Raw genomic sequence first — 12,604 nt, 5'->3', positions numbered from 1 at the left:
GTTCTTCTGCTCAAACTCACCTTGTGAGACTCCACAGCCTCTCTCAGCTCCTCCAGCTCCTTCTGTCTCTCCTGGAGTCTCTGCTGGAATCTGCTCTGGGTTTCCCTCAGCCGACTCTGCAGGATTCACAGTGAACAAGAGTTAAATAAACGTCACTGTAAAGCTGTAATAGTCAGAACTCAATGCATTTAGGCATGTAGACATGGTCAAGACGATCTGCTGCAACTGTGTGATGCTATCATGTCAATATGGAGCAAAATCTCTGAGGAATATTTCCAGTATCTTGTTGAATTTATGATATGAAGGATTAAGGCAGTTCTGAAGGCAAACGGGGTCCAACCCGGTACTAGTAAGCTGTACCTAATAAAGTGGCCGGTGACTGTGAATGTTTAATGCACATTTATCCATCATGTCATACCACTCAGCTCTTACAGTGGAAATAACAGCGATATACTTTCATTAAGCTTCATCTGTTTATGCAGAGGTCGACATTAAACAGCTTAAAATAAAACTCTAAACACATCACTGCTGCTCCCAGAGTTCATTATGATTTAGCTTATATTTCATTCACAACAACCTGTTGATATAAAACACTGTTGAGCTCTGTGATGTAGAATCTGTAATGCTGTATTATTGGTGAATGTGGGATTTTACGGGGATTTAGTCAATTAAACAGTAATTCACTGAACACACTGTACTTTAGTCCCTCACAGGTGTTTTAATTCCTGTCAAACATTAATATGACACCATCCTGACCAAAGTCTATTACATGTGTCTGCTGGAGAGAAGATCAGAGAAACAGCTTTAAAAGTGGAGAAATGAAGAGACATTATTAATAATTGAGCATAAGTGTGTTCATACCTGTAGTTCAGTCCTCTCTGCTGCAGCTGAAACAGTGTCATGGTGTTTGTGTTGATCCACCATACACAGATAACAAATACAGCAGTGATCAGTGCGGCAGAAGATCTCCAGGAGTTTCTTGTGTTGAGGACAGATCATCTCCTGCAGTTTATGAGTGGCTTCAATCACTTTGTGTTGATTTCCCGGATTCAGTTGTTGATGTAGCTGGAAATGAGTGTGACAGTAAGAGTTCAGACACACCAGACAGGACTTGACGGCTCTGTTTTTGGCTCCAGTACAGACGTCACACTCCACATCTCCAGATGCAGCGGGACTCTGAGCAGGACCAGCAGCTTGTAGTTTGCTCTTCTGCTGTTTCTCCAGCACTTCAGCCAGCATGGTGTTTTTAGCTAAAGCGGGTCTGGGGCTGAAGGTCTGTCTGCACTGAGGGCAGCTGTAGACTCTCTTCTGATCCTCCTGATTCCAGCAGTCTGTGATGCAGCTCATACAGTAACTGTGTCCACACGGAATGGAGACTGGATCCTTCAGGAGATCCAGACACACCGAACAGCTGAAATGATGAGCCCAAGAAACACTGGATTCTGCCATTTTACTGCTCATACAGAGACACCGACTCAACACACCCAACACCGACAATTACTTACGGTATTTGAGTAAACTTTCGATTCCTCTCAGCTCTGACACTTCCTGTGTGCGTCATAATAAACTCCGCCACTAGAGGACAGTCTAATGCAGAAATAGAAATAAACCCCAAGTGGTGCTCGCTGCAGAGCCATTTGAGGAGAGGTGAGCTCCAGAGAGGGGGAGCTTAAGCTTGAGCTCCACCTTTTTTGCACTTCTTCTACGAGTGATGTCACTGGGGGTAGGGTTAGGGGTGGGGTTGGTGTACGCATTAAAACAGCTTACAGGAGGAGGAGCGACAGCTCATGCTCCCCCTCTCTGGAGCTCAATAAATAAGTAGCTTATATCATTTTTAAATGTCTTGTAATGCTCTTATAAATTTTAGATAATCATTTTCTGCCATTTAAATTAATTAATTCTTTTATTTATGCAGATTATTTAATAAGGAAATTCTAGTGCAACTTTATTTAGTCAGTAATGAAGAATTGATGGACTTGGCAGCATCCACACTCATGTGACAGGAGACCAATGAAAGGCGTGTTTCTGCTTGAAGCGGCTCTTTTTTTAATTAACTTCAAGAAACTGTATAATACAACTTAGAATACAGTAAAAGATAACAGTTCTTTTACACAATAATCACATTACATACACAAGATAAAGAGCAACAATAGAACACAATTTATAAAAGAATAAAAAAATAATATAAAAATGTAAAAAGATAAAAGAAAAAAGAGATAAATATTCAAGTAGCATGAAAGATCTCATCATATTTGCTCAAGAAAGAAGCACATTTCTGATTCTCAATTAATCTGAGAGATTTAATTAAATGTTCTATTTCACACAGGAAGTCTATAAAGATTGGATTTTTTTAAGGAACCGCTGTTTGTGAAAGTAAAATTTCCCAGCAAGTTTATGAAAGTTCACAGTGGCTTCTAGCGACTTGTTTTGGTTTTCAGAATAACAAATAACATCCTTAAGGTACAAATTACCACTCATATTAACCTTGGAAAAACAATATGAACTTAAATCATCCTAAAACAGTGATGATACATCGCAAGAAAAAAAGAAGAGACAAATGTCTTCACATTCATTCTTACAAAATGTGCAAATATCAGTAACATCACAATATTTGGATAAAAGTGCATTACAATAAAAATTTAAAGTGCACCTCTTTCATTTTATTAGGAATGCATAATTTATATGGTGATAATCATGTTTTCCTCCATTGAATATTAACAATTATGGAACCTTTAAACTTTCCTCTAGGAGTGATTGCGTTATGTGACTGCGACACTTGATGTATAAACTTATTATTGCTTTATTTACTAAGACTAGATCTTCCTCCTAGGTGTAACTGTGACAATTGTTTGGAAGCTGCCTCATAATTAAGAGCTGCTTTCATCAGACATAGTCCACTAGTTATAGCCTTTATAATAAAGCGAACAGGGAATTGATAAATGTTTATAAAACTCTCATAAGTTAAAAGATCCCCGTTACTGTTAAAAAGATCAGAAACAAAAATAATGTTTTTGTTAAACTATTTATCCCAGAAAAAAAGATTTATTATTTATCTTAATGTCTACATCAGTGGTTCTCAAACTTTTTTCACCAAGTACCACCTTAGAAATAAATCGTCTCTCCAAGTACCACCTTACGACGCTATTTTTTAACCAGTATTAAAAAATAGCGTCCTAAGCCTAATTAAGCAGCTACAGGTGTGCACAGTTTTAAAACGATGCAGATTACTTCCTATTAGTAAGAATATGTATTATTGTCAGTCACTTTAAACATTTGAAATAGTCTGAACATTAACTGTGCTTGCAGATAAAAAAAAAAAGTTTTAGTTAAAATGTGCTTTTAAAAGTTCATAAAAAAATGGTGCTGTTCTTAAAAAGTAAAAAGAAAACTGCTGTACTTAAATCTAAAGTATTCATAGTAGCCTATTCATCAAAAGCTGGAAATGCTGCTTGGACCTTATAAATATAGGCTATATGTCATATTCATACACTTTCAGACAAATCTTGAAATAAATGTTAAATGTACATGACAGGGTTCATACAGGCACAGCCTAATGAAAATCAATTCCAGCACCTATTTTTTTTTCAAGACTGACATGCTATGTATTGAAGACCTGAAATGTATTCTCAGCAACCCATAAAACATTGCATAGGAATAGATACAAATAAAAACCATTAATAATAATATTTATTAATCATATATTAATAATATAATAAACCTGCACTAAGTGCTTGTGAAATCTTTTTTGTACTCAAGTAAAAATACTATTACACTGCTAAAATAACACAAATTTTAGTAAATAATACTAATATTAGGTAAAAGTACAAATTACTCTTTTAAAAAGTACTAGTTGGTTACTTTTTTTTAAAAATCTGATTTTCATTATGAAATCACATTTTTTTTAAGTGTAAACCTGATTTAATGGTTTGATTGCTTACATCCCAAAGCTACATGTATAATTTGCACTAACAAAGGAAGTATAGTCAATTTTTCCTTTCATGACAATTAATCTTTTTCAATAGCACTGGTAAAACTACCAAATAATCTTTAAGGCCATAGAGACACTTTTTGCCCATTTTTAAAAATATATATTTTTAAGCGTTGAAAGGTTAAATTAAAGTATATGGTAAAAAGATTTAAATTTAGCCTTTTATTTACATATTTTACACTATTTTTCTTTACAATATGGCAAATCTGTTTCTTAAATAGCTGTACATCACATGTAGATTTTATTTTACACTTGATCTTAATCTAAAATAGAAACGTAAAAAAATACAAGTACACTGTCAGTAAAAAAATAAAACAAATGACTTCATTTTACTTGAGGTATTTGAAATATGACGACACTACATTTATCAAAGCAGTGCTTTAAGAGCCTTATTGTAAATTGTGATAAATAAACAATAAGAAGGCTAACAATGGAATGCTTTGACCTGTAATGCTTTAACACAGATCAGAATACAGCTAAATGTATAAATCACACAAATACCTCATCCAGAAACATTTCCAGCATAATTATTTTGTCGTAAAGAAATAAAAAATGTTCCACCTTTGCTAAAAGTAAGTTTCACTTCACAACACAGCCAAATAAGAAGACCATTAGCATTGTCATCGATCATGTATCAATCTATTTCTAAATACTTGATAACTTTGAATACTTTTGACTAAATTTAGTTAAGGAGCAAAGATAAATAATGTCTACTTTAATAGTGGAGAGATCGCGATTGTATTCTATCTGAGCACACAGGCGATCATGAGAGCACTTGCAGTTCATTTGAAAAAAGCCTATTTAAGAGCTCACATATCTGTTTTAGCGATTTGCGTACATGAATGCGCTCTCTCGTGTTAAAATAAAGCACTCGCCTCATTTGCAGAAATTAGTAATTGCGCAATACCTCCATTCCCGCGCCGCCATTCAGAATAGGTGCGTTCGACATGAAGCTCAGCTGCAGCCGGTGATCAACGAGATTAGCCGAGCGCAGGCGGGGCGGAGTTGAAAACGGAGCCGTCAAGACGGACAGCTGGACACTTCGGGACTCAAAAGGTGCGTTCGACATGAAGCTCAGCTGCAGCCGGTGATCAACGAGATTAGTCGAGCGCAGGCGGGGGCGGAGTTGAAGACGGAGCCGTCAAGACGGACAGCTGGACACCTCGGGACTCAAAGTTGCTGCAGTCATGATGACAGATCACATGGCGTCATCATATTTTTTTGTTATTTTTATTTATAACAACAAAACATTTACAAATAAAACAGAATACAGTTTCTACAAACTGTAGTTCTTTTTTAAACAATAAGAGAGAATTATGAATAAAATATATAACAAATGCATGAGAGAAATAAGAGGAAATGAGAGGTTAATATAAACATAAAAACGAACAGGTCTATTAAATACAAAGCAATAAGCATAAATTCTAGGAGTTAAACATCAATCTTTGGGCTAATACTTCTTGTTTGAATATGCTAAAAAAAGGGTTTACATATGTGTACATTTATAGATAGAAGACTTATTTAGGTTATTCACTAAAATATACACTAAATACATCATTTAAATCGTTCATGAATGCAGTAAATAGTCTGTATAAAAAGTTAAAATTAAAAATAAACCTGTGCAAACAAGCTAACCTTTATAACCAGACTATTTAACAAAAGATGATTACTGCAGTAAAATATTTGTAGTCTTTTAATAAGCAAGATGTGTACAGGATAGAGAGGGTGTGAAAAGTGAATTGTTTGTTTTGAAACGTTTGAATCGGAATTTGTCCAATTATAAACCCGAAATACACGTGTTTGTTGTCATGTGGTGAACTCGGCCAATCGTGTAATATCGGTGTCGTCATCAGAGCTCCTGCAGTCGCTCTTCAGAAGCTGCACGGTCTGAGTTTGCCGTCTGATCCCGGAGCGCTGTCGCGGTACTTTGATGCCACATGTGACAGTCACGTGGCATCGGCGCAGCATCAATCCGGACAAGATTTCTAACCAGAATGCACCGCTTTAAGACAGATTTCGATCGATCTGCGCAGCGCTGCATGAAGTCGAACGCACCTAATGTATTTGGAGGAGTGACAGGTCAGAGGCGAGTCGACTCGCTGTCGGAGAGCGAAACGTGTATGAAGATCATCAAATAGGCAGGAAATATGTCCACGGTTTAATTACTCTGCTAGACATCTCTGTAGTGAAAACATCCGAGAAGTATAATTCCAACAAAACATTTGTTTTTAAGTTGTTTTTTCTGTCTCTGCAACACAGAAAGCCTTTGTCCCGCCCTTACGTTTCACGCAACTAGACAAGGTCGACTGTGATTGGCCACTTTTCATGTCAGTCAAATCACGCTTCTGAATCAATTCTTAAATTTCGGAAACTGATTTTCAGCAGCTTATGACACAATGCACTAAAATAAACACTCTAAGCACAGCGTTGTGATCGTACGCTTCACAAAACAGCCAATGCTGATCACATCGATGTTATATTACACATTAAAGGATTAAAAGTGTTAATTGTTTCTTTCATTATTTAGCGATTCCTCCGCGTACCACTAGTGGTACGCGTACCACAGTTTGAGAACCACTGGTCTACATTATTGCAGAAAATGGTTTTGTTGGGTGAGAATTTGTGGCTGTAAGTCAGTTTCCAGGCTAAAAGAGCTTGTTGATGGAATTGAGCTAATTTAATAGGTAATTTACCAACGGAGTAATTGCATTTCATTAAAAAAGAAAGGCCACCAATCTCTTTAAATGTATTGTTTGGAATAAAAATACTACATAGAGTCTGAACCAAGCAAGCATCTCTTCAGCCAATTGATTTTAAAAGTATTATTGGTGTCATCAAAATTTGGGACTTCATGACCCCCCTCACTCCCTTCAATTTGTGAGGCTTATTATTCCAAAATAAAATCAAGAAAAATTTTATCAATTTTTTTAGAGGTGTGATTATCCACTGCTAAAGATAATGAGGGGTACACTAATCTAGATAATCCATCTGTTTTGGTTAAGAAGACTCTGCCTAGAATTGATGAATCTCTTTGGAGCCACTGTTAAAACTATATTTTACTTTAGATAATCTTGTTGAACAATGTAAAAACTGTCTGCTAATTAGATTTGTTGTTATATTAATTCCTAAGTATTTTGCTTCATTTTTGATTGGTATATTTTCAATTTTTGCATCTAAGATGTCATACAAGCAAATCATTTCACATTTTAATAAATTTAGTTTGAGTCCAGAAGCATTAGAGAATGCATTAATAATGGGTAAAACAGGAGACACTTGATCTTTATCCTTTAAAAATAGTGGAGTGTCATCTGCTAATTGTGATATGCGAATCTCTCTGTTAAATATCAACCAAATCATTATTGTGTAGAATATCTATAGATAGAGTTTCTACAACAAATAAAAATAAGAACGGGCTCAAGGGACAGCCCTGTCGTATACCACGGAGCACAGGAAATCTTAATAAAGTACATGAATTTAGAATTACACAGCTATTATTATCTTTGTACAACATTTGTACCACATTAAGAACATTTGCTCCGTGAAGTTTTCAGGGAATAAGTTCAAGCTTTTTTCCAGCAACAAAAGCATAAAGGCCATTCCACGAAACCTTTTTGCCTTCCTCACGAGCCTTCTTGACTAAAGGCCGTAACTTGGCTCCTGCATCCACATATTTGATTAACGCCTCCTTGATGCGAAATCTGTTTTCTGCTAAGTTAGATAGCGAGAGTCTTTTGCAGCTCGCCATACAATGTCCCTGTAGGTACGCATAGTAAAACGCATCACGATGTTACGAGGAGCTCCGGCAGACCTCCTTAGCCCCTGGCGGTGAGCAACATCAATTACATCTTCCATCTTGTCTTGTATACCAGGGTCCACCTGTTTTTAGGATGCTGATCGTCACGCTTCTCGTGTCTTCTCCGTTGCGCTCTGCAACCCCTTGTAACTTGAGATTCCATCGCCGAGAGTAGCGCTGCATTTCGTCAAAGTTCTCTTTTAGACGTAGGTTTTCTGCCTGCAGTTCTTTATTCTTCTCAGTTTGAGTTATTCTTACACCATGCGTCTTGATCTCTTCACTCATGTGGGAGACTTTTTCACACAATTTATCTAGTTTTCCACAGGAGACTGCGACCGTATTGTCAATGGAAATCTCTTTGTCGTGCGTTTCATCCATTTAGCTTCTGAATCACGTCAAGGAGTGTAGATAAGGATATTTCATCCGTACCTTTTGACCTCGTATGATTTTTGGATGGAGTAGAAAAAATAGGCTTTGCAAAAACCTCTTCATTGGCACCAATTTCAAGATCGATATTCTCCATGTTTGCAGACTCCATGCCCCCTTCTTCCACGAGGTATCCAGCCAATATAGCACTTTCCTGAAGGGACTGATTCTTTCTTTTTTCCCCCATTTTCACTTCAGAGATTAAATAAGGTCCGTTTAAAATATTCAGGAACACATACGCTTTCAAAATTTAAGACTTTCCATGCAAATTAACCGCTTTGTTAACTTTAAAACTCCTCGTAGTACCTAAAAATCGTGACCATTCACTCCGCTGCCATCTTGGCTCCTGCTTGAAGCGGCTCTGTGCAAACCGATTGGTGGAGAATGACATCAAAGCACCGCCAGAGGTTCTATTAGAATGTGGAGCATTCGGCAATCTGATAGGTGTAGCGGTGCTGTGATGTCACACACAGAATCACACCTACACAACAGTGTTCCGCCCTGCACCGCGTGCTGAGTTGATGCTCTTCAGCATTTTAGCAAGAGAAGTTTAGAGAGAATTACAGTAAGTGTGTTTCATCACTTCCTCCAAACTGCTGACATTTTACCATCAGGACAAATAAGAGTTGAAATGTTGAACCCAAAATGATCAGAGACATGTTTGAGACTATTGAACAGTCTGTGGTTGTGTTGATGTTGCTGTTTTGCTTGTGATTGGAGTTATTTTCTGTGTAATCAGTATATTTTAACCAAATGTTTTGTCCTTTCACTGATAAAACAGATGCAAATAAGCCTAAAGGTCAGCTTTGTGCCAGTGTGAATACAGACAGAGGATCAGCAAATAAATGGAGAACATTAAAATCAGAACTGCACAGGGTTTCCTCTTTAGTCAGATGTAATTCTAGTTGCTGAAAGAGTTTTTAATGAAAGTCATTTAGTTTTCAAAGCTGAACTAGTGAATAGTGAATCATCATAAAGGTTAAAGTCACAAACAAAACACATGAAAACAGTCAAATCCTGTTTATTGTAATGGTGGTCAGGGTGGGCTTCCATCTCTGTGTTCATCAGAATTGATCTGTTCAGAATCTCACAACAACAACATGTTTTATTTCCACATGAGCTGTATAAATGACATGATAAGAGAATATGAATATCTCTGCAATAACAGCTAATGCCGGCTCCAGAAAGTGCAGTGAAATGGATGATTTGATGCTGAATAAATGTGCTATATCTATAATTGTTTGATGTGTTGTCAATTGTTCTGTTGTGTTTCAGTATTGACCATTTCTGCTGGATAAAACAGATAAACAGATTCCTCTGCATTAAACTGATCAGCTTAATGAAGTAAATGTGAGTATAGTTTATTTATTATAATTATATTAATATACATTTTAGTGAGAGAAGTCAAAATTAATGAATGAGAGGTGATTTTCAAGGCTTCCTGCCATTTTGTGAATTATTTATCATTTTAAAACTAAAACTGCTGTTTAATAATTGGAAAATATATATAAAAAACATGCCTAAAGGGTGCAGATTACAGCGTCATGTTAGGACAAGTTCAGTGTTTTGTGTAAATAGTTCTCATTAATTATTATCTCTATATCTGAGTGAATCATTATTGAGTTCATTGGTAGAATCTGATCATGAGTTCATACAGCGACACTCGCGCGCCCTCATGTGGCCAGAGAGGGAATAACAAACGCTGGGCTGTTAATGAATGAGAGCTGGAGATGTATATGGCATAATAAAGCCCTGTAATTTTTTTATTATTTTGAATTCATTTTTTAAAATATGATTCCTAAAAAGTTCTTTTTAAAAAATATGTAAAATTTAGTTTAAAGGGTGCACTACAACATCATGTGACAAATCAAAACACAAATATTCTGTAAATATGTCTTCTTAATATTATTGTTATGTAAATGCTGTAAACCTACTCACGGTAATGGTGCAGGATAGACAGAATATGGTAATTCCCAGTCATGAGCTGTCTCTATTGGAGTGGCGGTTGTGAGGAGGGAGTGTGGCGGTCACGCCGAGCACACAAAATGGAGGAAATAATGAAAGTTGTGCATCATCAATGCTCTTTTAGGGAAAGTTAAGTTTGAATAATCATGTTATATATTGTATTTAGCGTTGTGATGCACATAATCATGTGTATTAATATCTGATGAGCAGTTGAGGATACCTGAAGGTGCCATCGCTGAGTAGCAGATGTTGTAGCTGTGTGCAGGTATGATCAGGGATTGAGACACACATGCTGTTTATGTGTTACAGCACTGCTGTGAGGATACTGTGAGCTGTTGTCTTTGATGATTAAAAGCTTTGAGATGAATATTTTAAATGTTTAATGCTGAGATATTGATGGTAGAGTAATAAGGCTGTGTTTTCTGGCTGTTTCAGGAGTTGGCTTATGTCACTGTTTTAAGTCACTATAATGAACTTGGAGTCTCTTGATGTATTGCAGATTTACACATGATCTAAGAGTGGGGCAGGACCCCCAAATGTCCTGACAGTGTTGCACATTTGCTCCTGATATAAAGAATTGTGGTTATTGTGCTCACCTGCTACCAAAATGGTCTTTTCTGTGCTGATTGTTTGGTTTCTCTTGTGTGGGGAATTAATAATTAATTTATATGAAAGTCAATTTTCTTTTGTTTCTTTCTATTGAACTAAGGATAATGGATAATTGTAAAAACTTTAATCATCAACTTTAATATTATTATTATGTATATATATATATATATATATATATATATATATATATATATATATATATATATATATATATAAAAATAATTAATATGAATTATTATATATTATTTTGAAAGATATTTCCCAAGTAATGTTTAATTGAGCACAGAAATCTACACAGTAATTCCTTTAATATTTTTTATTTTGGATAAAATCTAATTTAATTTAGTTTAACTGGAATAAAAGCAGTTTCACACATTTAAAAACAATATTAAGGTCAATATTATTACTCCCTTGTTTTTTCCATTGTCTACAGAACACACCACTATTATATAATGACTTGGCTCATTAACCTAATTAACCCAGTGTTGGATCACACTCTTCACACCAGATGAATAAGATCTCGCCCCGGACGCCAGATCCTGTCAGAAAATGTGTTTCTCTGGGCATCCAGACAACAAGCCAGCGGATCCGCCCAACACCCAAACCTGTTAACCAGCATTCAACCCAATTACAGTCTCCTGTCAATATAGGAAATAACTGAGAAAACCAGAGGAGCAGAAGCAGGAGACGAAGCCATGATGATAAAGAAAGAGCAGAGTTACTGAATAATCTTAGTTGTGTATGATTCAATCCTCCGATTTCATCCGTGTTATAGCACAAGCAACAGCAGTGGACCATTACTGCTGCACAACAGGTCACACTTTAATCTGATGGTCCATTTGAGTATTAGTAGACTGTCTGCTTCATATCTGCTGATTCAACAGACATTTAACTGACTATAAGAAACTTTGCCAGTACATGTCAACTTACTCTAACCCCACTTATAATCTAATGAGAGTTAATTGGCATGTAGATGCAGTGTAACCTAATCAACAAACAGACCATCAAAATAATCATCACAACATCCAGAGACAAGACAGACCTCGAAATGGAGACATTCTCTAATCTCTTACTCATGAAAACATCAGCCCACACAGTCATAAGATTATAACAACATGGAGAAATGAAATAATAATGAAGCAATAATAATAGGAAAATAATAACAATAAAATATAAAAACACAATCAAATGACAGATACTAATAATCAAATCCTTCACTAATGATCAATAAAATGATTGTAGTGGCACATCTTTCATGCACATCCTTATGCACCACATTTTGCAGCTAATCCAACAACCAGAATTAAAAAAGCGCGAGTAAAACCGAATCTTCTTTTAAAAAGGGTTTACTGAAGATATGCAAACAAAATACAAAGGTACAATAGACTCGATCAGGCTCGGTCAAAAAAACTGTTCTGCAATCTGACTTAAACAGACAAACTACTGTAGATTTGATGTTGGGTTCATATTTATGACATAAAAAGCAAAAGTTATTATCAAAATAATCAAACAATTCAGAATCTTCAATCCTCAACAGCCTGAAATAAAGAAAATAAAGGAAAGAGACGCAACAGCTGCTTATTCATCATAAAAACACATTGAAACACTCAGAAAAGACATTTAACAGTTCTTTATTAAACAAAACCATCACAATCTGCATTTATAAACACAAATACTCAGGCGAGGAAAGTTTATTAATATAGCACATTTTATACACAGTGGCAATTGTGCTTTACATAAACAAGAATAAAAGACACAGTATAAGAAAATAAAAACAAATAATAAAACATAAAAACAGATATAAATGTGTTAAAAAAGGTTAT

General features: G+C 35.8%; 1 protein-coding gene and 1 long non-coding RNA gene across 4 annotated transcripts in view; one reads left to right on the top strand and one right to left on the bottom strand.

Moving 5' to 3' along the window:
* Nucleotides 1-1,640, bottom strand: part of ftr30 (finTRIM family, member 30) — a 17,772-nt gene extending 16,132 nt beyond the window's left edge. For 2 of the 3 annotated variants that reach the window (XR_012395231.1, XM_003197985.7), the window contains exons 1-2: nt 862-1,461; nt 21-116 (exon numbers count right to left, since the gene is read on the bottom strand). Coding sequence is in view for 2 of the 3 variants with exons in the window: in XM_003197985.7 (XP_003198033.2) it covers nt 21-116; nt 862-1,461 (696 nt within the window). In the remaining variant the exon portion in view is untranslated. Of the gene's footprint in view, nt 1-20; nt 117-861; nt 1,462-1,505 lie in introns of those variants that run through there. The other variant, XM_073931907.1, reaches the window with a different exon arrangement.
* LOC141379204 (uncharacterized) lies at nt 768-12,604 on the top strand. The gene is made up of 3 exons (XR_012395311.1): nt 768-1,506; nt 9,483-9,557; nt 11,215-12,604. It is a non-coding gene; the product is annotated as an uncharacterized lncRNA (long non-coding RNA).

The sequence above is a fragment of the Danio rerio genome, chromosome 2 (genome assembly GCF_049306965.1).
Source record: "Danio rerio strain Tuebingen ecotype United States chromosome 2, GRCz12tu, whole genome shotgun sequence".
Classification (NCBI taxonomy): Eukaryota; Metazoa; Chordata; class Actinopteri; order Cypriniformes; family Danionidae; genus Danio; species Danio rerio.
Note: the sequence above shows the minus strand (reverse complement) of the source record. Positions and strands in the feature narration are given on the sequence as shown.